Source organism: Microcaecilia unicolor, chromosome 7 (assembly GCF_901765095.1).
Source record: "Microcaecilia unicolor chromosome 7, aMicUni1.1, whole genome shotgun sequence".
In the NCBI taxonomy this organism is placed as follows: Eukaryota; Metazoa; Chordata; class Amphibia; order Gymnophiona; family Siphonopidae; genus Microcaecilia; species Microcaecilia unicolor.
Window position 1 is genome coordinate 273520519 of NC_044037.1, and position 27657 is coordinate 273548175.

The 27657-nt window shown below is 42.7% G+C and overlaps 1 protein-coding gene across 1 annotated transcript in view; it reads left to right on the forward strand.

Moving 5' to 3' along the window:
• The window catches only part of DPP10 (dipeptidyl peptidase like 10), a 744229-nt gene that overhangs the window by 638139 nt on the left and 78433 nt on the right, over positions 1 to 27657 (forward strand). Inside the window, 3 exon segments of the mRNA XM_030210103.1 lie at positions 749 to 840; positions 7526 to 7573; positions 13073 to 13191. Coding sequence (XP_030065963.1) covers positions 749 to 840; positions 7526 to 7573; positions 13073 to 13191 — 259 coding nt within the window.

Genomic DNA, 27657 nt, shown 5'->3' on the forward strand with positions numbered 1-27657 from the left:
TTAGACACCATATATCAGGGGCTTAGCCAGGCTTTGGCGGGAGGGGGTCCAGAGCCCGAGGTGAAGGGACACATTTTAGACCCCCCCCCCCCCCGGCACCACCGACATCCCCCGCCATTGCCGACACCCCCCCCCCCGCCATTGCCGACACCCCCGACCCCCCCCCGCCGCCACCACCACCAACAGCAACAACTTTGACCCCCCCCCCTACCAACGACCCTCTCAACCCCCGTCCCGCCACCAACCCTCTGCCATCGTCACCTACCTTTGCTGGCAGGGAATCCCAACCCCCGCCAGCCGAGGTCCTCTTCTTCCTTCGTTCTGTTTCTGAGTCTGACGTCCTCAGAAACAGAACAAAGCAAGAAGAGGACCTCGGCTGGCAGAGGTTGGGGTCCCCCGCCAGCAAATGTCGCAGATGGCGATGGCGGGTTGACAGCGGGTTGGCGGCGGGAGGGGGGTCAAAAGGGTCGTCGGCAGAGGGGTCCAAGGCCAAATCTATGGGGGCCCAGTCCCCCGTGGCCACACGTAGCTACGCCCCTGCCATATATAGAATCTCTCCTTAAGCTTGCATTCGATAAAGGCAGTACCGTGCTGAACTGCCTTTATAGAACTTGTGCTGAGCACACAGCTTTCTGGCGCCTTTCTTTGGATGACCTTTACTGAATTCCCCCATGTGTGGATATAATATATATGAACGGAAATTGTCAAGACAATTTAAAGTGAAAGGATAATATTTGTTTTATTTCAGCCAAAAAGTGAGCAAATCAACGTACGACATTTAACATCTGGAAACTGGGAAGTTATCAAAATATTAGCCTTTGATGAAAGCTCACAAAACATGTAAGTATTGTGCAAGATAACCAAATAAATTGTATAAAAAACTAGAGACATGGGATGATAGTCAGAGGAATCTTGCCACCCAATTAAAGGGGTCTTTCACTAAGCCACGGTAGCATTTTTAGCTCGCAGTACAAATCAGCTGGTGGTAAACACAGAGACACTCATAAGAATATAATGAGCATCTCAGTGTTTACCACCAGCTGATTTCTACCATGAGCTAAAAACACTGCCGTGGCTTAATGGAAGACCCCCTAAATTAGGAAGCTAGATTTAACTATCCCTAAAAGAAGGGGGCCCTTAGTTTGGGGTGATAAAAGTTAGCCATATAATGCTAACTGTACTAGACAGATAACTCAGCTGGCCAAACCTCGGATAAACTAACTGACTGGGAAGAGTTAATCCAATTTTATCTGCGACCTAGGAAACTAGGTCTATGATTAAAATAAACCTACATTTGTCGGCTAAAACAAAGCTGGCTTTGCAAAGGGCAGCTAACATTTAGCACTCATGTTAAATAGTGGCCCAATTGCTAATGAATTAGAGTAGGTGAAAGCAAGCAATAGCGGACCTAGGGATCCTTTTACAAAGACGCGCTGAAAAATGGCTTGCAGTAGTTTAGGCGCGGGTTTTGGGCGCACGCTAAACCATTTTTAGCGCGCCTGTAAAAAAGGCCTATTTAACATTTTTTTTGCCGAAAATGGACGTGCGGCAAAATGAAAATTGCCGCACATCCATTTTGGGTCTGAGACCTTACCACCAAGCTATTGACCTAGTGGAAAAGACTCACGCAGTAACCGGGTGGTAATGACCTACACGCAGCAAATGTCACTTGGCATGCGTCCGTTACACGCACCCGAAATTTAAAAAATATTTTTCAGATGTGCGTATCGGACGTACGCCAAAAATGAAATTACCGCAAGGGCCACACAGTAACCGGGCGGTAACTCCATTTTCGCATGCATTGGGCGTGTGTAGATGCCTACACGGCTAAGTAAAAGGACCCCCTATTTAATGAACTTCAGAATATATGTTATGATTCTCTTGTGCATTCTCTTTGCTTAAGCCCACTTAACCCCTAAGTTTTTAAAAGTTGTGACAAAGTGCATGCACAAAATTTGTGTTTGTAATTTAATTGAACAATGAGTTAATTACTGCCAATAATTGGCTTTTTAACAAGCAGTTATTGGTGCAAATTGAAATCAATTAACATGTATGTACGTAAGTTTAGGCACATGATCCATGCCTAAATTTTACACACATCCCGGGAAAGGGAGCGCAGAAATGGGAGGATCAGGGTCGTTTTGGGGAGGAGCATGGGCATAGATTCAACTTACACACGCAATTATAGAATAAGAGGGTCCTGCATGTAAATTTAGGCAGAGGCATTTGCACACGTTTTCGTTGGTCCAAACGGACATGCCTAAATTTATGCGTGACCCCTGTGCTTAAGCGCTATTGTATAAACCCACGGCTTATACAACAGCGGTTTTTTCAGCGCTGATTTTGTAGGCCCGAGTTATAACATTTATACCTTAGTGCTTGTTCTTACCAGTGTGTAGCTTTGGAAGATTGCACTTTTCTCTTGATTCCCTACTGTCATTAGGGTGTCTGTCAATGCTGCCTCTTATTTGGAAGAAGAGGGTCTGGTTAGTCACAAAAGCAGAGGCCTTTTATGAAAGTGAAGCAACTTAGTAGCCAAAGTCCCTTCCCCCATAATTTCACAGGGTATCTTCCAATAGGTCAGAGGAGACATGGAACAGGAGTTAATGTATAACATTTTAGAATTAGGATTTAGTTTATAACTTTCTCAGTGGTTCAAGGTGAGCTATATTCAGATACAATAGGCATTTCCTTGTCCCCAGAGGGCTTACAATCTAACAGATTTAATGTGTGTTAAATATAGTGCATCCCATTGCATTCCTAAGGGCTGCATGCCAATTAATGCACACTAATTCGTTAGCATGCGCTAATTTCGTTGACGCGCCTTAGTAAAAGGACGCTTAGGTTTGTACCTGAGGCAAGAGGGTTAACAGGGCAATTCTATAAATTATACATGAACAGTTAATATACTGATTACATGTATACATGATTATAATATTGGCATATATACATGCGTGTGTATATATTATCACGAGGATTACATCTCTGGCACAGTTTAGCTCAGCTTACTCCATGTTTTCCCTATAGCTGCTTTTTAGTAAAGACATCCTGAAGCATACGTCTTTTTTTTCAAGCAACACAGTTCTTTATTTTGTGTTCCACAAAGAAAAATACAGCTTTAGCTTAGGCATCCTAATTAACTCAACAGTATTCCTGTAGCTTTAGCTTAAGCATCCTAATTAACTTGGCAATACTCCTGTGGCTTCCATGCTCTACCACCTACTGGAACATTTCTGTGCCCGTCAACTTATACTCCAAACCCCCTAAGCACTTGGGGAAACAGAAGAGATCTCCTCCTTTTTTAGCCCGTTCTGGACAACCGGATTATTCTCTCACCCTTCATAGTTCTGTTAAGCAGTTTTCTTTGTTTTTTTGTCCACAGATTTCTTTACAAGCGGGCTCATAGTCAAGCTCACACAAAAACTGCAGCCTAGGCTTTTCTTACCCTTTTTCCACCAGGGCTAAGCCACCTAAATAAACCACAAGGTTCTTTGCTTTGGAGCAAAAAGGTTACAGGATAACACATTTAAAACAGCATCATTCCCAGTCCTCTTCTTAAGTATTTGGGCTGTACCTTTCAGACCTTTGCTTCCTGGCCTTGCCTACCTCCAGGACTTTAGGCCTTTCCACAGCTTCCTGGCCCAGCATCTACTTTGGGGTCCTTCCTGCCCAAGTTGGGTAGCCTGTTTGCTCCTGCTGGTCATCTGTGTGGGAGCTTCTTTCTCTCCTTTTCCCCTCTCTTTCTCCCCTTCCTCCACTGCCCAGACTTTTCTTATGCTGAGGAGGAAGTTTCCAGAGAGGTGTCTGGATAGCCACACTCCTCTTGAGCCACACCTGCACCCTTAGGTCTTTCCTTCTCCCAGCACTAAGGGATTTCCTAATCCCTTCCCACTTTAAGGTTACCAGTCAGGATTTCTACCTCTCTTTCAAAGCTTTCCTACATCTTTGTGCAAGGTGCATAAGCACTGGGGAGTGCCACAGTCCCCTTACTTATCACAATATATGCACATGTATGCCAAAATTCCACCAAAGAACTATTCTATAACTTCTTGCGTATCTTACATAGCACACGTTTTACAGGTGTGCATATACATAGGTGGAGTCTGGGCAGAGCATGGATGGGACACATAGAATGTACTTGTAGATAGGTGTATGCACGGTTCTGTGGCTGGCATGTTTACTCCTAAATTTTATGCACATTTTTTCACTGTTACGTTAGTGTTCTAAAAAGAAAGGTATGTGCCTGTTCACATTTAGCACAAATGAGAATGTCCTGTCCTTGATAACTCTCCATAATTAAAGCACCCTCAGAACCCTCATTCCCAAATAATATGTCCCTCCAGCCACTTGTCCGATCCTCTCCTCTTCTAGGTGCTGGTCTCTATTTGAATCCTCTTCTCCATTTCCTCCATGGATAAAGTGTACAACTCCAGCACCCTTTATGATCTCCCACATACCCCCAGAGGATAAAGCACAGGGCTGTGATGTCCTCCCTCCCCCCCCCCCTCCGCGCACACACACCCTGAAGTGTATAGGGTTCAACCTCTTGTCAAAGTCCCACCAAACTCCCTTGAATTGTTATTCATCCCTCCCTGTGTAAGATCCCCAAATCTTTGCTGGAAGGAACTGATGATTTTGGGACCCCGTAGAGGTTCAGAAAGTCGCTATTCCACTGCAGAATGTATTGGACAAGACACCACAGCTCCTGAATGTAATTGCACAGAGGAGAACTTGGAAAAGGGGGTTGGATCTATCTATTATATATGAGTCATTTTATTTTTTCTTTTACCAGAATGTAGTTTTCACTTTTATTTCACATTCAGAATAAATTACAGTCTAGCAATAATACCCACATGTACATTAAAATACACCAGCAACAAATTACAACTCATCTCCTTGCAACCTCATTTGAAATTCATAAAAATTCCTATCAAATTTGAATTTCTCTTTCCCTGTTTTAAAACACAGCAAAATTCCTATAGAAATCTACTCAAGATTTTTAAATGTTTTATAGTGCTCAAAATTGCGCGTGCAAATTTGGGTGCGTGACCAATTTAAATGAATAATGAGCCAATTAGCACAAATAATTGGGTGCTAACAATCCATTATTGTTGCTAATTGGCAACAAATTAGAATTTACATGCGCATCTGCCTAGTCAGGATTCTATAAAGATGTGTGCTTAAAAGGGGACATGGCCATGGGAGGGGCATGGGCGGATCTTGGGTGTTCCTAGAATTTCGACAGCGCAACACCTCTTCGAAAGAAACTTCACTGGCTCCCCATCAGAGAAAGAATTAACTTTAAAGTCCACACAGTGATTTACAGGATATTACACAGAGAAGCCCCCACCTACATGAATCACCTTATTGACCTCCCAACCAGAAACAGTTTGACGTCTTCCCGTACTTACCTCAATCTACATCTCCCCAACTGCAAAGGTATTAAGTACAAATCCTTCCACGCATCCAATGTTTCCTTTTTAGGTAGCCAGCTTTGGAATGCTCTACCAAGATCTATCCATACCATTAACGGCCTTCTGTCCTTCAGAAAAGCACTGACCACTCATCTCTTCAAGATAGCCTACCCTAACGATCCAACCTAATCAAAACTTACCCATACGATTCTTATTGACAATAGTTATATTCTGACCATGTTCCCCATTATCCTTTCTGCTACCCCATATCCATTCCTTTCCATCTTTCTACACCATCCTCCCAACGCTCTTTTCCTTTTGAACCCAATTCCTCCTATGTTTAATTTACTTTCCGTTAACCCCATCAGTTTTGCGTTCACCACAAACTGTATATTCTTCTTACGACTTTGTAATTATTTATATTGTTACTATGTAAGCCGCATTGAGCCTGCCATGTGTGGGAAAGCGCAGGGTACAAATGTAATAAATAAATAAATTAATTTGCATGCGGAGTTATAGAATATGGTAGACCCATACCTAATTTAGGTGCAAGGATTTCCCCCAGGTATCAGTTGGGGTGCCATTTACAGAATTTAATCCTATCTGCCCTAATTCCACTCAGTGGACTGAAGGAGTACCCTAGTCACCTGGTTCAAATTCTGCCACTGTTCCTCGTGATCTTGGGCAAGTCACTAAACCCTCCATGGCCACAGGTACAAACTAAGGGGGCCCTTTTACTAAACTGCGCTTAAAAAGTGGCCTGTGCTATTTTTAGCATTTTGTGACAGTTGCCACAGTGAGCTTACACAGCACGAGGTCTAAACGATCATTGATATCTAAGACATCAACATTTCTTTGACCCCTGAGGCAGGCGCTCGGAGCGCCGGAACACGGCCCGTGTCCAGTCTCTTTTATTAAAGTTTGTGCTTTGTTCCAACCTTGAAGGCCCTTTTGTGCTTTTTGTTTTGCCTATTAGACTTGTGTACTTTCGGTCCCTCTCTTCTGCTGCCAAGTCTAAAACTACCATGACGTGGAATGCCTGTGCATGTCCCACTCTAGTGCCTTTTTAACCGTCAGTAAACATGCTTTACTGTTTACTGCAGTTTAGAAAAAGTAATCCTGCCAGGGACAGGGAACTACCTCCTGTACCTTAATGTAACTCACCTTGAACTACTACTACTGAAACAAAAAGTCTGAGCTAAATCCAAGTAAGTAATTTATTCCACAGTACAAGGATGGGGTTTCGGTAGAGAACAGAGCTTACATGATGGAAATGGGGACAAGTGGTATAAAATCGCCACCCCATACTTTATTCAATGGGTTGGACGTAGTGAAAACCTCAACATTTATTTGGCCATGGTGAAGTTTAGGTGATACAGAGAATGAACCAGTTAGCATAAAGAATTTTGAAGTAAAAACAGAAGAGAACGGTAGACCAATGAAGTTCCGAACCAGTGGTTTGTTAAAAGCGATTAAAAAAAAAGGACTTGGCACAGTCTGCGTTTCGGCACACACTGCGCCTGCCTAAGGAGTCAATTATAACTCAGCCTACAAACAATAAAGAACAATCCAATACAATAGTGTTGAAGGAATCAGCTAACAATTGTGCCAAGCAGCAAAAGCGTGTCAATTCAGACTGCTTTTAATAAACCACCGATTTGGAACGTTATCGATCTACCCTCTTCTTTAGTTGTTATTTCTGTCTTGTGACTGCGGTTTGAGAGTTTCTTCTCCTTCAGCGTGAAGAATTTTAACATGAGCTTTGAATATCAATAATTTGGGAAACGATCACTAATGCCAGTTTTAGCCTGATGTTAATTAAGCATGCTGTTTAGTGAGTCAGTGTTTAGTACATTGTTCTATATGTGCAACTTTTTACAAGCTCTCTGCAGAATAAAGGTAGATATATATGCTGTTTAGTCTCTTGGCTTTCTTATGTAGGCTATAATCCGTAGTCTACCTGTTGCTGAGTGATTGAAAAATCCTATCATCTTTATTGTACTGCAGGCCCTGCCCTATTATTAAAGTAAGCAATAAATAAATAAATACATACATGCTTTGTTCTCATCTAAGCTTTTTTGTTTTGCATGATTTATTTGTTTTGTGGACAGTTATTTTTTAAGTACTGAAGGTTCCCCAAGAGGAAGACAACTATACAGGTAAGAACCAAAAAAAATTAAGAGAGAGGGACAATATTAGCAGAAGAGAACAAAGGGTTCTGGTGTTGCAAGATTCAGTGGAATCCCAGTCCTGCCCAGCATATGGCCAAAAAGTGTTGAAGTCGGTCAATATATGTTAGTGGAATATGAGAAAGAATACTAAAAACTGAGAACTCTATTTACCAGGGCCATTGATTAATCATGTTAACTAACGCAAATAGGACCAGATTTTCTATTTGGCGCTGAAAAAATTAGCGCCAATGGAAAATGCACAAAGGTGTGTTCTATAAACCATGCTAGGTGTGGTTTATAGAGTGCATTTACTGCTGTGCACGTGACTAAAATTTAGGTGCAGCCAATATGCCAATGAAATGCCCACGCCTAACTTTAGGCGCGGAACGGGATATTCTGTGGCACTGTGCATAAATTTTAGGAACACCCACAACCTTTTGATATTCACATGGTAAAATTTATGTGAACTACTTTACAGAATACGCTTAGCGACTAGTGCATGCAAATTCTAATTAGTGCCAATTAGTGATGATAATTGCTTGCTGGTTGTTAATTGAGTTGCATGCGCAAATCAGAATACACCCAGATTTATGCACACAACTCTAGTTGCACTATATAGAATTTGGGGGGAAATGCATTAACTTTCTGTGCAATTAAAAAAAATTTCAACGTTATTGTTTTTATTTATTTTCACTGGAAACTTGCCACTTTCACCTTTCATCAAGAGTTGCACTCGATTAAATATTTTCATTACGATTGATCAACAGCTGGGTCTGGTGCTGTACCTCCAGCACCCGAGAGCCTTCCTGCTTAATTGCTGTATAATTATTATACATAGATAATAAAGGTAATATGCAAGGAAATCTTTAACAAAGAAAAGGAAATACATATATCACTAGCATACAAGTACACATCATGGAAAACTGAGGAGGAAAAAAATTAACAAATGTAAAAACAACTCAAATCTAAGGTGCGCTGAAAAATGGCCTGCGGTAGTGTAGATGAATGTTTAGGGCGCACGCAGAATTATTTTTCAGCACACCTACCAAAAATGCCTCTTTTTTTCTTTTGCCGAAAATGGACGTGCAGCAAGTTCAAAATTGCCACCCGTCCATTTTGGATCTGAGACCTTACTGCCAGCCATAGACCTAGCAGTAAAGAATTTGGGCAGTAATGACCTATGTGCATCAGATGCCACTTGGCGCACATCCGCTACACGCGCCACAAAATAAAAAATAATTTTTCAGACGTGCATAGTGGACGCTTGCCAAAATTGAAATTACCACAAGGGCCACACGGTAACCGGGCAGTAACTCCAATTTGTCACACATTGGGTGAGCATAGACACCTCACGTGGCTTAGTAAAAGGGGCCCTGACTAACTAGAAATTAGAACGACTGGCCTGGAGAAGCTAAACTATACCCCAAACAAAACAACCCAGCTAGAATTATAGACTAGGGTTGTGTTCCAACCCTAGTTACAAGAAAACTTTCTAATTGTAAAGGGTCAAAAAATTTGACTTACTACCCAGAGTGACCAGGCACTTACAGGGAAACTTTAAAAGGAAGGTACCTCCTGCTGCCAGAACCTTAGGCTTTAGCTACAAGAAGGCTTTATGCCTTAGTTGTGTCACTCTGACCACATCTTGGAACATATGTATCTTCTTTCCACAAAAAAAAAGCAAATCCTTTTTAGAAAAATAAGACGTCAAAATCTGCATCTTCTGCTCAAATGAACCCACTGAAACTAACCGGGTAGTTCTTTTCGTTACATTGTCCTCAGAGGTTTCCAGAAATGTAGTCGGGTCTAAACTATTGGGGGAATTCAACTCATCAAATTCCCCTTCTGGTTTGGCCAACTTAACACTTCTTGGCAAATAATAAAGATGATTAATAACAAAAAAGTCAATAGAAAGTGTTAAAACGTCCTTGATGTACATCTTAAATAACTCCATTGCTGACAAATAGTGAGTTACTGGGAAATTCAATAATGTCAGATTGCTCATCTTGGAAGTGTGTTTTCAATCATCTCCACTTGTAGATGTAAGGATAAACTATCTTTAGCAAATGAAGCTAGAAGCGATTGAAAGTGTCCACCTGGGACTCCACCATCTGAATTTTAGACTCTGAAGTACCAAACTTAGCTGCAAACTCTTCAGTGAATTTACTATACAAAGATAAATTATCTTGAAGGTTCTTCTCCATTCTGTTATCAATAGAAATCAAGCAAAATAAAACATGGAAAAGAAAATAAGATGATACCTTTTTTATTGGACATAATACATTTCTTGATTAGCTTTCGAAGGTTGCCCTTCGTCAGATCGGAAATAAGCAAATGTGCTAGCTGACAGTGTATATAAGTGAAAACATTCAAGCATTACTATGACAGTCTGACAGGGTGGGAGGATGGGGGTGGGTAGGAGGTATGCATGGGGACATCAAAGCATATCATTGATATTCTAACAGGATGGGTGTGGATAGGTGAGGGGTGGGGTGATCAACAGAGACATACAGCTTTATGGTTTATAATGGGCTAGGAACCCCAGATCCTTGTTAAGTCCTTTCTGTTGGGTGTTAAAATATTCAATCATTCTGACTTCAAAGGTCTTACGTTCTTGTATGGTTTTAAAGTTACCTTTCAGGATTCTCACTGTGAAGTCACTGGTACAGTGTCCTGGTCCTGTAAAATGCTGACCAACAGGCATGGGAGCCCTACTGGCACCAGTATTGTTCATGTGATGTCTATGTAAATTGAATTTTGTCTTAAGCATCTGGCCTGTTTCTCCAATATAGCATCCTTCGTTACATTTTTTACACTGAATGATATATACCACATTGGAAGATGAGCAAGTGAAAGATCCCTTTATGTTGAATATCTTTCCTTTGTGGATGACTGTGGGGTCCTGTGAAATATTTTGGCATAGTTTGCAACTGGATAAATTACAGGGAAGTGTGCCCTTGAATGTTTTCACTTATATACACTGTCAGCTAGCACATTTGCTTATTTCCGATCTGACAAAGAAGGGCAACCTTCGAAAGCTAATCAAGAAATGCATTAAGTTATGTCCAATAAAAAAGGTATCATCTTATTTTCTTTTCCATGTTTTATTTTGTTTGATTTCTATTGATAACCTTAAGAGTGGACTAACACGGCTAACACACTCCTCTACTTCTCCATTCTGGAAACCAAATCGAAAACATCTTTCAAAGTTATATCCTGCTTAATTCCAGACATAGTCAATGCCTCATTCAGGGGTCATTTACTGAGGTGCATTAGTGTTGTAGCTTGCGCTAGAAATCAGCTGGCGCTAAATACGTCCATTTTTAACAAAAATTTAAAAGAGGCCTTTTTTACAGGCGCGCTACAAAATGGATCAATGCACGTCCAAAACCTGCGCCTACACTACCACAAGCCATTTTTAGCGTGCCTTTGTAAAAGGACCTCTAAATCATGCAAACCAACTTAAACCATTTTTCTAGCCTCAATGGGCAAGTAGAGTAGTTTGAGTAGAAGCGGCATCACACTACTGTGTTTTAGTAATCCAAAGATCATTCTAGCCACAATATTTTTCAACAGTTGCAGTCTAGTTTTAAGGTATAACAGAAATGTCAGGATCAGGGGCATAGCCAGACTTTGGCGGGAGGGGGATCTAGAGCCCGAGGTAAGGGGGCACATTTTAGCCCCCCCCCCCGCCACCGCTGCCACCACCAACAACAACTTTGACCCTCCCCTGCCGATGACCCTCTCAACACCCCCTCCCGCCGCCAACCCTCCCCCGTTGTACGTGCAGGATGTCAGACTCAGAAACAGAACGAAGGAAGAAGAGGACCTCGGCTGGCGGGGGTTGGGGTCCCCTGCCAGCAAAGGTAGTAGACGGCGACGTCGGGTTGACGTCGGGAGGGGGGGTTGAGAGGGTCGTCAGCAGGGGGGTCCAGGGCCAAATCTACGGGGACCCAGGCCCCTATGGCCCCACGTAGCTACGCCCCTGGTCAGGATAAAGGGCATTGCAATAACGCAAGTGTGGTAATATAAGTGCTTAGACTAATAGGTGAAACTGTGCTTCAAAAAACAATGATCTCATTGCATGAAGTTGTTGAAATTTGAAAAGTATTCATTTAACCACTGCATTCAGCTGAATATTTAAAGAGAATGTAGCAACCAGCAGGATCCCCAGTTTTCTGGCAATGGTTTCAGCTGCTAATGAACGGTGTGTTAGCTGAACAGAGGCAACAAAATTCAGTTAACTACACCTATTTAACAGTTAACACACAGTAACTCCTCAATGTTAATGGTCAGGCACAGTTCCCGCCCATTCTCTGCCCTATTCCAGTTTAGAGACTTAACATGGGAATTAACACTTGCAGTCAAGTCTTGTGTTAATTTATCTGTTACCTGCTTAGCAGATTTTAGTAAGTATATATTGATATATACTATAAGTATATCCAGTATATATTGATAGTTAAGGGCTTATCACTCAATTAATTTGGGCATGCATCTTGGGCATGCTCCCAAATTTGGGTGAGCAAATCTGGGTACCATATATAGGATCTGGTGAAAAAGTGCTTAATGCACTTAAGTAAAAGACTCCCCTAGTGAATTCAGACCAATTAATAGGAACTACCCATGCTTTAAATGTCAATCAGTAAGTTTGGAGTCAATTTAAAAAGTAAGCAGACTGGGGGAGACCAGTAAGGCAAAATAGTATTCCAGCAGCATGCATTTAAATTTAAAATAGGAAAACCTACCTTTCTGAATTAAGGGGCCCTTTTACTAAGCCACGTAGGTGCCTACGCGTGTCCTACACATGTCAGTTTTGAACTACTGCCTGGCTACCACGTGGCTCGGGCGGTAATTTCATTTTTTTACATGCATCCACCAAGTGAGCCAGAACTTTTCTGGTGTGTGGTGCTAACCAGGCAGTAATCGGTATTGTACACGTGTAGACCATTACCGCCCAGTTAACGCATGAGACCTTACCACTAGGTCAATGGGTGGTGGTAAGGTCTCAGGTCCAATATGGACTCGTGCCAATTTTTTTTTTGCTGCACATCCATTTTCGGCCTCCCAAAAAATGGCCTTTTTTGCAGGTGTGCTGAAAAATGGACCTGCCTGCGTCCAATACATGTGTCTACACCAACGCAGGCCGTTTTTCGGTACACCTTAGTAAAAGGACCCCTAAGTCCCTAATGTGAAGAACACAGCAGCAGACGGTATATATCAGTGGTTCCCAAACCTGGTCTTGGAGGCACCCTAGCTAGTCAGGTTTTCAGGATATCCACAATGAATATTCATAGGAAAGATTTGCGTAAGGCGGAGGCAGCACATGCAGATCTCTCTCCTGAATATTCATTGTGGATATCCTGAAAGCCTGACTGGCTAGGGTACCTCCAAGACCAGGTTTGGGAACCACTAGTATTTATGAAGAGCAGAGTGTTCTTTAAAAAAAATTCTTACGTAACGGTTCATCAATATCCTTTTTATTTTTAGTGTGTCAATAGCAGGATCATTGAATCGCGAGTGCGTGTCATGCAAATTCTTGAAAGATTGTTCCTACTTCGGTGCAAAGTTTAGCCCATCTGATCACCATTTTTTATTACATTGTAAAGGTAAGCAATATATTTTATTTGGATTCAAATGAAAGATTTTGAGTGCTGCTGTATTTGGTTCTATCAAATATCCATGTTATGTCTCACAGTATGATTAAAAGAAAAACATTGCCCAAATGTCCAGATAACATTGGTGATGCCACCATACCAGGATGTTCAGCACTGATATTGCGCTGAATATTCGGGTATTTCTCAATGCACCAACAGCAGAGCTGAACTATTACCCAACTATTCTGTGTAGTTTACAATCTACTCAGACAAGGGACACAACAGAAAACCAATAAGAGGACTTGTGTTAAGGCAGCAAATATTGTTTCAGATAGGAATCACTTAAACTAAATGGATAAAGCTGCAAGAAATCAGGACTGATCCACCATAAGCAATTTACAAGTGGATAGCAGTCAGAGCCAGCAGAAGTTGGATAAAGTGAGCAAGGGAGGAAAATCCAGGGATGCCAAGGGTGAACCATTCCAAAGACTGGGATAAAAAAAAAAAAACAGAGTGAGATTTTTCAGACCATGTATCTTAGGTAAAAACCTAGAAACACACAAAGATACAGAAGAAAAGTGCCATCCACTCAGAGACTAAGAGTATGTGCTTAGGTTTCACAGCATGTGTTCTTGTCAGTGGCCTGGGCCCCCGTAAATTTGCCCATGGACCCCCTGCTGATGACCCTCTCAACCCCCCTCCCGCCGCCAACTCGCCGTCGTACAACATGCAAGACATCAGACTAGAACGAAGCCTTGCGCAGGATTGGGAAGAAGAGGGCCTTGGCTCGGCTGGCGGGGGTTGGGGTCCCCCGCCAGTAAAGGTAGGCGACGGCGGGTTGGCGGCGGGAGGGGGGTCGAGAAGGTCATCGGCGGAGGGGGGTTGGCAATGGCAAGGTGGGGGTCAAAGTTGGTTGCGGGGGGTTCAGCAATGGCGGGGGGTTGGTCGGTGGCACCGGGGGGGGGAGGGGGGGCTAAAATGTGCCCCCTCACCTACGCCCCTGGTTCTTGTAGGTTCAGGAATAGACAAAGTAAGCAGGAAGTTGTGTTTGGATTTCTTGCTACTGGTGGAGCTCTTGGTATATCTTCTCTTAGGCTGATCTCTCATGAAAGCAGTGGTCTTAGACTTTAATGAGTGAAAGAAGGGGCTCAAAGAGCATGAGAGCTTTCAGATGAGTGTAACACAATGATCATGAGTGAGATTTGGGACTAAATTCTATAAATGGCAGCTTAAAAATGGGTGCTTAAAAAAGTAGCACTTACCGCTATTCTATAAACAACGCTTAAAGTTAGGCGCCATTTATAGAATAACACTGAGCACCGGGAACCACAACTACATTTAGGCATGACCATTTACACCAATGAAACCTTAGTGTAAATCCTCCTGCCTAAATTAAGTGCAGATCCCCCAAATTATATAACAATACACCGAAATTAAAGAAATGCCCCTGATAAGCCCTGATCCTCCCATGGCCACAACCCCATTTTATTTATTACATTTGTATCCCGCGCTTTCCTGCTCATCGCAGGCTCAATGCAGCTTACATAGTAACAAGAGAATACAATCTGTAGTATCTGAATCAACAAAGGAGGTATGTGGTAGGACAAATGAACAAGGGTAAATGGGATAAAAGAGATATGAGAGAAAGGATAGGGATAGGTAAGGAAGTGGAGCGATGAAGAAGAGGTAGGGGAAGAGCATGGAGGGTAAGAAGATTGGTAGGAGGTAATTTCTGAGCCATTGTTGTTAATGATTAGATGAACCGGTAAATGGATGGGTTGCTTATGTTTGCTTATGGTAGGTCAAGTCATTTGGGTAAATCTGTTTGAATAGATGGGGTTTCAATAGTTTCCTAAAGGGAAGGTATTCACTAGTTGATCGAATGTATCTGGGTAGAGCATTCCAGAGTTGGGATCCTAGGCAGGGGAAGTTAGATGCATGATATGTTTTATACTTTAGTCCTTTGCAACTGGGAAGGTGCAGGTTAAGGTATGTCCGTGAAGATGGTGACCTGTTTCTGGATGGAAGATCTAATAGATTGACCATATAACTTGGTGATACTCCATGCACACATGCGTAAATTAATGTAAGCCCATTAACACCAACAATTGCTTGTTAAAATTTCAATTATCAGTGCTAATTGGCTCGTTATTCAATACAATTGCACATGGAGATTGGGCGCACACCCAAATTTGTACATGCAATTTTTAGCGACTTTTATAGAATTCGAGGTTTGGTGTCTTTACTATTCTGTCGGTCTCTGTATCTACTGCTCATATTTTCAAAAGTCATTATGTAATCAAAGAAGAGAAATGCCATTATCACTCTCAGCTCTTCATAAGGTCACTTTGATTACCATGCAAATTTAACATGCATAAATTTGCTTTAATTTTAAAAAGAGAGTAAACATGTGAATCACCACATCCTGGAGCTCCCAAACTCTTAGATCAGTTATTAAACCAGTCAGAGGCCTAAATAACTCATTTACATTAAATTGAATACTTATCTCTAGATAAATTGCTGCTGAAGGTGTCACTGTGTAATTTATGCAGAGTCACGCACTTGGGTCACAAGAATCCAAGGGAACGTTATAATATAGGGGTTGAAGTGCTTCTGTGTACGGAAGAAGAACGGGCCTTGTGGGTGATTATGTCTGTTGACCTTAAAGTGGCCAAACAGGTGGCTAAGGGGACGGCCAAAGCCATAAGGATGTTTGGGTGCATAAGGAGAGGGATGACCAACAGGAAAAAGAGGTAATAGTGCGATTGTATAAGTCCCTGGTGAGGCCCCATTTAGAGTATTGCATGCAGTTCTGGAGACCGCACCTACAGAAAGATATAAACAGGATGGAGTCGGTCCAGAGGGCGGCTACAAAATTGGTAAGCGGTCGCCATTGTAACCACTTGTATCCACTCGTCTCCACCTACCCTCCTCTCCTCTTTCCTCTACACATTAATTGATTTGTTTGCTTTACTTTTTGTCTACTAGATTGTAAGCTCTTTGAGCAGGGACTGTCTTTCTTCTATGTTTGTGCAGCGCTACGTACGCTTTGTAGCGCTATAGAAATGCTAAATAGTAGTAGTAGTAGTAGTGAAGTGCTTCTGTGTACAGAAAAAGAACGGATCTTGTGGGTGATTATGTCTGTTGACCTTAAAGTGGCCAAACTGGTGGCTAAGGCGACGGCCAAAGCCATAAGGATGTTTGGGTGCATAAGGAGAGGGATAACAACAGGAAAAAGAGATAATAGTGCGATTGTATAAGTCCCTGGTGAGGCCCCATTTAGAGTATTGCATGTAATTCTGGAGATCGCACCTACAGAAAGATATAAACAGGATGGAGTCGGTCCAGAGGGCGGCTACAAAATTGGTAAGTGGTCGCCATCATAAAGCATATAAGGAAAGGCTTATGAACTTCAACATGTATATGCTGGAAGATAGGCAGGAGAGAGGGGATATGATAGAGATGTTTAAATACCTCAGTGGCATTAATGTTCAGGAGGAGAGCCTTTTCCAATTGAAGGAAAACTCTGGAATGAAAGGGCATAGGGTGAAGTTAAGAGGAGGAATCTAAGAAGATACTCTTTCACTGAAAGGGCGGTGGATGCGTGAAATGGCCTCCCGGTGGAGGTCGTGGAGACAAAGACTGTGTCAACATTCAAAAAAGGGTGGGATAAGCACATGGGATCCCTTGGGAAAAGGAGGAATTAATGGATACTGAGGAAGGGTAGACTGGATGGGCCATTTGGACCTCATCTGCTGTCATGTTTCTACCCCCGCCCCAGATTAGTATTGCATAGTGTGAAATCCAGTAGTGTGTGCATAGAAAGGAAAATCTTCACAATATGTTTTGTGGATAAAAGTGTTTTAACATACAATGGTTGTCTGAAAATTGTCCACTCTGTATGTAGGTGAAAGTGCATGTGAAGTGGGGATTAAAAGGATGCATAGTTTTAGATTTTCAAAACTTTTGCATGTTCTGTCTGAAAAAAAGGACCCACTAAAAAAAAAGATGCAGAGCTCTGTGGAGTCCTTTTCCTTTGGCAATTTTCAAAGTAAAAGTAATACATCTTTTCCTTTTGAAAACTAATGCAAAGGCCATAGTTAAAATATATGTTTGATATTGCAGCACTGTGAACAAGAAAATTGCTCTGTTAGGATTATTTATTCCTGTGTGGAATGACTTTACCCTTGTCCTCATTAAATTTCATTTGCTAATTAGATAACCCAGTTCCTATTCTCAAAAATGTGTTGGGAGTTCCTCGATCTTCTGGGAATCAGTGTTCAAAGGGCTTTGAACAGTTAACTTTTGAACTTAGTTACTCAGATCCTAAAGTTTGAATTTCCTCTTTGCAATGGCTAAATTATGAAGCTCATTCATAAAGCCACATTTGTATTTTAGGAAGTACTTTTTTTGTTTACTTTTTCTTTGTAGATAAACACTGTTTCAGCTACTTTTATAACGTTACTACAGGGGTTATGTACAGATGAAGCTGATACAGAGAATGTCCATGCCTACTTTTATGTGACTCAAAGTGAAGGTGTGTTTGGGGTACGAGTTTGGTCAGAGCACAGGAGGAATCATACATAGCTGCCTTTAGCTTCAAGTCTAAATAGATACGTGGAGGGGCATTTTTGACTGGGGACGCCCATCTCTCAGGGCGCCCATCTCCGAGGATGGCGCCACGAAGGGGCAGGGCTGACCGTATTTTCGAACGAGATGGGCATCCATCTTTCGTTTCGATAATACGGTTGGGGCTGGCCAAATGTCAGATATGGCCGGGTTTGAGATGGGTGTCCTCGGTTTTCACCGATAATGGAAACAGAGGCCGGCGATCTCAAACCCAGCCAAATCCAAGGCATTGGTCGTGGGAGGAGCCAGCATTTGTAGTGAACTGGTCCCCCTGACATGCCAGGACACAACCGGGCACCGTAGGGGGCACTTCAAAAAAATTTTTAAAAAATAGCTCCCAGGTGCATAGCTCCCTTACCTTGGGTGCTGAGCCCCCCAACCCTCCAACCCCACTCCCCACAACTATACACCACTACCATAGCCCTAAGGGGTGAAGGGGGCACCTACATGTGTGTAGAGTGGGTTTCAGGTGGGTTTTGAAGGGCTCCCATTTTCCACCACAAGTGTAACAGGTAGGGGGGGATGGGCCTGGGTTCAACTGCCTGAAGTCCACTGCACCCACTAAAACTGCTTCAGGGACCTGTATACTGCTGTCATGGAGCTGGGTATGACATTTGAGGCTGACATAGAGTCTGGCAAAAAAAAGTTTAAGTTTTTTTGAGGGTGGGAAGGGGTTAATGATCACTGGGAGAGTCAGGGGAGGTGATCCCCGATTCCCTCCGGTGGTCATCTGATCAGTTCAGACACTGTTTTGGGACTTGGACCTGAAAAAAAAGGGACCAAATAAAGTGGACCAAATTCTTGCCAGGGACGCCCTTCTTTTTTCCATTATCGGCCGAGGGCGCCCATCTCTTAAGCACGCCCCTGTCCCGCCTTCGCTATCCTTACGACACACCTCCGGGAACTTTGGCCGTCCCGGCGAAGGAAAGCTGTTGGAGCCAGCCAAAATTGTCTTTCGATTATACCGATTTGGCCAGCTTCAGGAGATGGCCGGCCATCTCCCAATTTGTGTCGGAAGATGGCCGGCGATCTCTTTCGAAATAAGCTGGATAGACTCCTATATTGTCTTCATAAAGTACCCCAATAGTAGGCACAAACTCGGGGGTCCTTTTACTAAGATGCACTGTAAAATGGCTTGCAGTAGTGTAGGCGCCGGTTTTGGGCATGCGCAGAATCATTTTTCAGCACACCTGTAAAAAAGGCCTTTTTAAAATTTTTGCCAAAAATGGACGTGTGACAAAATCAAAGTTGCCACACGTCCATTTTGGGTCTGAGACCTTACCGCCAGCCATTGACCTAGCAGTAAAGTCTCATGCGGTAACCGGGCAGTAATGACCTATACACGCCAAATGCCACTTGGGGTGCGTCTGATACACGATGCTGATTTTTCAGCTACACGTATTGGATACACCCTAAAAATGAAATTACCGCAAGAGCCACACAGTAGCCATGCGGTAACTCCATTTTGGTGCGTGTTGGGTGCACGTAGACGTTTACATGGCTTAGTAAAAGAGCACCTTGAACTTTCTCCCAATATTTATTTTAAATTTGCTGTTAAAAACACTAACGGGGGGGGGGGGGGGGGGGGGAAATCAATGTGGGTTACCATTAAGATGGGTTATTTTAGTTTCCTTCTAAATGCTTAATATCTCTTTCTAAAGCTCAATATGTCTTCTTTGAACCAGATCAGCTAGAGAGGGTCTTGTTAGATAGGGAAGCTAAGTACTCAACTAAATGTGGTTATTGTAATTAAGATTGCCTAAAAGTATAGTCAGGTAATTGATTTTCATTTAGTATTTCTTCTGAGATTATTTTCTTTCCAATGTTATGTTTGCTAACATCTGCATTATTCTCCTTTTGTAATGTGGACTATTATATTTCTGGTACTTTGTACTACTTTTTTTAATTTCAATTACAAAAAAAAGATGGGTTATTTTACTATCCTGCTTATAATCAAACGAGAAAAACGCCCAAGTTCCGACCTAAATCGGGAGATGGACGTTTATCTCACAAAAACGAATAACGCGGTATAATCGAAAGCCGAACTTGGACGTTTTCAACTGCACTCCATCGCAAAAGCATACAAAGTTGACGGGGGCATGTCAGAGGCGTGGTGAAGGCGGGGCTGGGGCATGGTTATCACCCGAACAGAGATGGGCGCCTTTCGCCGATAATGGAAAAAAAGTATGCGTTTGTAGCTAGAATTTAGGGCACTTTCCTGGACCCTGTTTTTTCACAAATAAGGCCGCAAAAAGTGCCCTAAATGACCAGATTACCCCCAGAGGGAATAGGGGATGACCTCCCCTGACTCTCCTAGTGGTCACTAACCCCCTCCCACCACAAAACATGATGTTTCACAACTTTTTATTTTCACCCTCAAATGTCATACCCACCTCCCTGGCAGCAGTACGCAGGTCCCTGGAGCAGTTGTTAGGGGGTGCAGTGGACTTCAGGCAGGTGGACCCAGTCCCATCCCCCCTACCTGTTACAATTGTACTGCTTAATGCTTAGTCGTCCAACCCCCCCAAACCCACTGTACCCACATGTAGGTGCCCCCCTTCACCCCTTAGGGCTATAGTAATGGTGTAGACTTGTGGGCAGTGGGTTTTGAGGGGGCTCAACACACAAGGGAAGGGTGCTATGCACCTGGGAGCTCTTTTACCTTTTTTTTTTGTTTTTGTAAAAGTGCCCCCTAGGGTGCCCAGTTGGTGTCCTGGCATATGAGGGGGACCAGTGCATTACGAATCCTGGCCCCTCCCACGAACAAATGCCTTGGATTTATTCGTTTTTGAGCTGGGCGCTTTCATTTTCCATTATCGCTGAAAAACAAAACGCCCAGCTCACAAATTGTCGAATAAAACATGGACGTCTATTTTTTTCAAAAATACGGTTCGTTCCGCCCCTTCACGGACCCGTTCTCTGAGATAAACGCCCATGGAGATAGACGTTTTCGTTCGATTATGCCCCTTTATGTCTTGCTATTTTAGCACAGGGTCTCATTGCATAAAATGGGACCCTGTGCTAAAATAGCATGACTTATAGTCCTAACAGTAGCCCACAGTGATGGCTTATCTCCCACCACAGCTACATGAATTAGCTTTTTTGCCTATAACTCGATATACACATCAACTCAAGCTGCACAAGGAGAGGCAGGGCTGGAGGAATTTCTGAACATATTTATAATTTCAACACTATGGGGATAATTCTGTAAAATAGTCACATACTCCCTAAGTCTATAAACTTGGGCACACAATTTTGTGACTAATGCGCAAAATTGTGCACACAACTTATAAAATAGCACCTAACTTACCACCCCCCTCCCTTTTTACAAAAAGATGCTAGCGGCTGCTGGTGCGGTAATGCCAACACAGCCCATTCAAAGTGAATGAGCTATGTCAGCATTATCGCGCAGCTTTGTGAAGGGGGGGGGGGTGTAATTGTTTAAGTGGGAGCTAATTGGCTTTAACTGCAAATAATGACCCTTAAGTGGCAATAATTTTGCACTAATTTGTAGTTACGCACATAACAGCACTTAGGCGTTATTTTATAAACTTAGGGTCTGATGTTCAGCTTTCAAAGTGAGCGTTTTGCTCATTGCCGATGGAGTTATTCCAAGATATTCAAAGCCAGGACCTCTATGCGCTTCAGCTTTGAATATCCCGTTATTTTTTAGCTGGCTAACACATATCTGCATAAGCTGATATCCAGCACTTAAGCGCCATGAGCTAGTGCATATAAGTAGGACAGACATTTTTGCGGTCCTAGTTATGCACTAAAGGGTCCTTTGACTAAGGTGCGCTGAAAAATGGCCTGCGCTTGTGTAGGCACATGTACTGGATGCGCGCAGATCCATTTTTCAGTGCACCTGTAAAAAAGGCCTCTTTTGGGCTGAAAATGTACATGCCGCAAAATAAAAATTGGTGCACGTCCATTTTGGGTCAGAGACCTTACCGCCACCCATTGACTTAGTAGTAAGGTTTCACACATTAACCCGGGCGGTAATCATCAGCGTGCGTACACTGCCGATTACTGCCCGATTAGCGCCACGCATTGGAAGATAAAAAATATTTTCTGGCACGCGTATCGGACATGCGTAAAAAATGGAATTAGCACCTGGGCCAGGTGGTATTTCCAAAATGGCACGCGTTGGATGTGCATAGTAACATAGTAGATGACGACAAAGAAAGACCTGTATGGTCCATCCAGTCTGCCCAACAAGATAAACTCATATGTGCTGCTTTATGTGTATACCTGACTTTGATTTGCATCTGCCATTATCTGCCATTTTCAGGGCATAGACTGTAGAAGTCTGCCCAGCACTAGCCCCGCCTCCCATGCTCTGCCACCCAATCTTCACTAAGCTTCTGTGGATCCATTGCTTCTGAACAGGATTCCTTTATGTTTATCCCATGCATGTTTGAATTCCGTTACCGTTTTCATCTTCACCACCTCCCTCCGGAGGGCATTCCAAGTATCCACCACTCTCTCCGTGAAAAAATACTTCCTGACATTTTTCTTGAGTCTGCCCCCCCCCCTTCAATCTCATTTCATGCAGGGCCCCTGAACAATGCCACTTACCCCCCTGGATTCTATATAGGGTTGCTAGAGATCGGTGATATTGATACAGATTCTATAACATTGCATGTAATTTGAAAAGCTTAACAAGCTGATAAGCACTGATAACAGCACTTAACAAGCAAAAATGAGCACTAATTGGCACTGATTAGAATTTAGGTACACAACTTGCTAAGCATATTCTGTAATGATGTGCACCGACCTTCTAACATTCAATTCCTATGGGCTTCCTCTCATTTGCCGAGTGGGAATCACTAGCATGGCTTTGTAAAAGGAGCCCTCAGTGTCTAAATTCTATAATGTGTAACTGCAAAAGAGCATTAACATGAGAGGGGCTTTGCTCCTTTTGCGAACCAATATGTCCTTCCATCCCTGGGACGTTTTTAGCTTCCCTAGGGACCATTTACGGACTACTACAGAGTTAGGAACCAGTAATGGAAGACAATGACAATCCATCTTCTCGTTTGGATAGATAGTCCATCCTCATTCAGAATTAAAAGGATGTCATCATGAACAAACTACATTATGCTTTTCTTTTAGATTACTCAAGGCATCAAAGAATTCCTCATGGTCTCAGGATCAAGAAAGGCCCAACCATGTTCCAGGATGATCAGTCATTTTTAGACAAATCTTGCAAAATACTAAATAAATGTTCACTAGATTTGATGACACTTTTATTAGAGACAGTGAAATGAAAAGCAGATGGCATTAAAACTCAAATTAGATCAGAACTTGACAAATTATAGATAGGTGATGATAATTTTGATGTAGTTATTCAAGAGGTAAATTCACACAGTAAGACCTTTCGACAGGATATTAAGGGCTTCTTTTACAAAGCCATGCTACCAATTCCAGCGCGGCAAATAAGAGGAAGCCCATAGGAATTGAAGCACGGCAAAAGAGACACTAAGAGAGGAAAGATGGATACATTTAAGAGTGAAATTGATGATTATAGAAGAGGCCCAATTTATCCTTGGGCAGTTTCTAGGGTGAAATATCAACATAATAGATACACCAAACCACAATTACGATCAGAATCACGTATTCTATAAAGTATGCGTAAATTTAGGCATACTTTATAGAATAAACCTAAATTTCCTTGTGGATTATAGAATATGCTGAGTGCCTGTCTGTGCAACTAAATTTAGTCAAGGGCAGTTACGCCAAGTAAAACTTGATGTAAATCCCAATGTCTAAATCTGGGCATATTCTACAACAACGCGCATAGATTTGAAAAACACCCATGTCTTGCCCATTCCATGCCTATGACCACACCCCCTTTTCAACTATACGACTTAGAATTTATGCGCATCACTTTGCAGAGTATGCTTAGACAGTTTTGTGCGTAAATTCTAATTAATGCCAATTAGTATCAATAATTGCTTAAGTGACAATTGTCAGCGCTGATTGGCTTGTTAACTAATTAAGCTGCATGCTCAAATCTGGAATACGACTGGATTTGAGCACAAATCTTAAGTCATGCTATATAAAATCCAGGGGATAATGCCAAAACAATCAGTTACCACCCCCGGCACAATCTGGCTATTGGCAGGGTAATCCAGAGGTAGAACCAAAGCAGGTCTAGGAGTTACCCAGATAGCAGCGATATTGATGATCAGAAGCCCCACATTGTTCCAAATAGTGCTCCAAAGTTAGCGCTAGAACAGCGTGTGGCAATAACACCCCTATGATTACAGCTAATAGCATGCAAATTTAAGCGTTCTATTAGCTCTGATCATAGGGGAAAAGTGTGGGAGAATTGTGCCTGAGCATGCACTTAGGCACAATCCTCCCACACGTGTTTGACAGGTCTGGGCTATCAAAAGGCCAGACCTGTCAAACTAGGAGATGGAGGTCCATTGGACCCCCGGACCTCTGCCATTGCTCAGACCTGGTGGCCTAGTGCTCTCCCAAGCTCCCACCCAGACAGCAAAATGGGAGTCTGGCATAATTCCAGTCCCCCAACCCCCCCAACACAAGAAACCAGGGTCTCCAGCCCCCCAATCCCCCCCCCAAATCTCTGCTAATCCAACCCCCTCACCTGCCCTGATGGTGTAGCAGCCAACTCCTCATACCTCCGTGATGGAGGATAGAGTAGCACACTCTCTCCTCTTCTAGCGCCACCTTCAAAATGCAGTGCCCTGCCCAATGCATTCTGGGATGCACTGGATGGTGCTTCCATACTAATTAGGGTGTTGAAGGGCGCTGTTTGCCCTATGATCATGGGTGCCAAGGTAAATGCAGCACTAATCCAGTGCTAGAGACTTCTAGCACCCACGTTTACCTTTGATCATTGGGCTGTGGGTAACTGAAAATATTGTTAGGACAGTAAGCAGTCTTAATAACACCAGTACCAGATAAGTGTTGGTGCCAGTAATCTGATTACAACCTGGCACTGAATATCTGGGTATAAAGAACCAGAGTGGCCAGCATTTAAAACAAACCACTGACTGCCTGTGGAGGTGGGTGGGGGTAACTTTTTCCTTTCTTGAGTAGTGATATGGAAAGAGAGAGTTTGCGTTTTCTGGGATCTTTTTGAGGCAGAGGTTCTCAACCCAGTCCTCGGGACACACCTAACCAGTCAGGTATTTAGGATATCCACAATGAATGTGCATGAGATAAATTTGCATACAGTGGAGACAAATTTATATCATGCATATTCATTGTGAGTATCCTGAAAACCTGACTGACTCTTTATTTTGTTGCTTGTTCCAGAGACAAAACAAAGACATGTCTGTGTGAGACTGAAAGACAGAAACACAATAGTCTCAAGATGCCTCAGACACACAGAAAGCAGCAATTCTAAAGCAGGAGATAAGGTAACACATACAATTACATCTCCGAGAATTTACAGTTTTCATCTGTAGACCAAACTTCACAGAATTCATACATACATTCATGCATCCACCCTTGGCAATTTGGATTATAAACACCACTCTGAAAAGACTACATTTTAGGAAGAAACTCGGAAATAAGAGATTCATGTTTATACTTTGAGGCATGAACGTTAAAATACAAAGGCAGGATGCAAAGAGGAGAGATTATGAAATGCAACCAAGAAAATTGAAGCCAAATAAAATACTCACTGTTCAAGGAACACAGATATATCAGATGGCTTTCCCTTACATGTAATATTTATACTATATAATTCTATATTTTCTTTAAGTTGTGTCATCTTAAAATAAGTTGTTAGAAGCAGACTCTTACATAAACAGAAGGGTGATTTTTATATTCTCTCTTTTCAGTTTTAAGCATCATTTAAAAAACATAGAGGATTATATAATGTAAATGTGGGACATTATAAAAGAAATACATACTGGACTGATTTTCATTCTGTGGAGTGATTGTCTATAGTCTCTATACCAATATATTGCTTTGTAGACTTTTCCTTAAATATAACACAGGACTGCGCCCAAAGCACAGCTCATCACACACAGATATACAACAGAAAAGGACGGTAGGTGTACGTTATTGAGGTTTGAATAGCACAGGGTTTTTGAATGAAAGCATAGGAAAAATATACATTCTTTTTGTAAATCAGATTCTCTCGCTTCTTTGAACAATTTCGTGAAGACTGTTTGAGAAAACGGAGAACTTACTGTTTAAATAGTTGTTATTGCTAAACTATTCTCCATGTTCACAGAGCTTACTAAAATAAATTGCAAGATATCAAGTCAACATGTATTAATGCTTGTGAAGGGTATAACTAGTGGTTTACTTACCTGCATAAATACAAGGGGGTGTACACATGGGTGGAGCATGGATAGAACACGAGTGGGGCTCCTAGTTACACACCCATATTGCAGAATACATTTAGGTGCTCACTGTTATAGAAGGTCTGTGGTTTGCATAACTATCTAGCTTATTTTCAAAACGGAAGGACGCCCATCTTCCGACACAAATCGGGAGATGGGCGTCCTTCTCTCAAGGTCGCCTAAATCGGCATAATTGAAAGCCGATTTTGGGCGTCCTCAACTGCTTTCCATTGCGGGGATGACCAAAGTTCATGGGGGCGTGTCAGCAGTGTACCGAAGGTGGGACGGGGGCGTGGTTAAGAGATGGGCGTGCTCGGCTGATAATGGAAAAAATAAGGGCGTCCCTGACAAGCATTTGGCCGACTTTACTTGGTCCAATTTTGTTTCACGACCAAGCCTCGAAAAGGGTCCCGAACTGACCAGATGACCACTGGAGGGAATCAGGGATCACCTCCTCTTACTCCTCCAGTGGTCACCAACCCTCTACCACCCCAAAAAATGTTAAAACATTTTTTGCCAGCCTCAAATGTCATACCCAGCTCCATCACAGCAGTATGCAGGTCCCTGGAGCAGTTTTTAGTGGGTACTGCAGTGCACTTCAGGCAGACGGACCCAGGCCCATCCCCCCTATCTGTTACACTTGTGCTGGTAAATGTGAGCCCTCCAAAACCCACCCGAAACCCACTGTACCCACATGTAGGTGCCCCCTTTACCCTTTAAGGGTTATGGTAGTGTTGTACAGTTGTGGGTAGTGGGGTTTGGGGGGGCTCAGCACCCAAGGTAAGGGAGCTATGCACCATGGGAGCAATTTATGAAGTCCACTGCGGTCCCCCCTAGGGCATGTGAGGGGGACCAGTGCACTGATCGGCTGCCGTTTCTAGCCAGTTAAATTGTTTTCAGTATCATCCGATTTGTGTTTTTTCCCTGTTGTTTCCGGGTAAAAGAGACATGAAATAACCTGGGAAATGTCATATGAATGCACCTCTCTAATAATTTCCGAAAAAGATTTAAAAAGGAAGTTTATAAATTGACACCTCAGTTTAGGCATCCCAGTGCTTAGTGCCAATTCTGTAAAAGCACCTTAGCGCGAAGCTTGCATTACAGAATACTAGTGTAAAGTGGGCCCTGGTGTGTCCATGTGAAACACACCCTCTTATGCCATGTCAATGACAAACATAAACTGGCGCACCTTGGTGTGCCAAGTGACACGCATAGCTTATGGTATTCTATAAACTATTCTTGTAACTTGGAAACACGCTCATGACCTGCTCATATACACCCTCTTGCAGTTAGACACTATCCCCAAAATTTTGTGTGCAAATTTGGAGATGCACCCAATTTGTATATGCAATTTAACTGATCAGCAAACCAATTGGATGCTAATAATTATCAGCACTAATTGGCATTAATTGAAATTTACTTGCACATTTTTAGTCACGGGGATCCACATATAAGGGTTGTGGCCATGGGAGCGTCATGGGGGATCCACATCTAATCTTTCGGTTTAACGAGGGGTAAG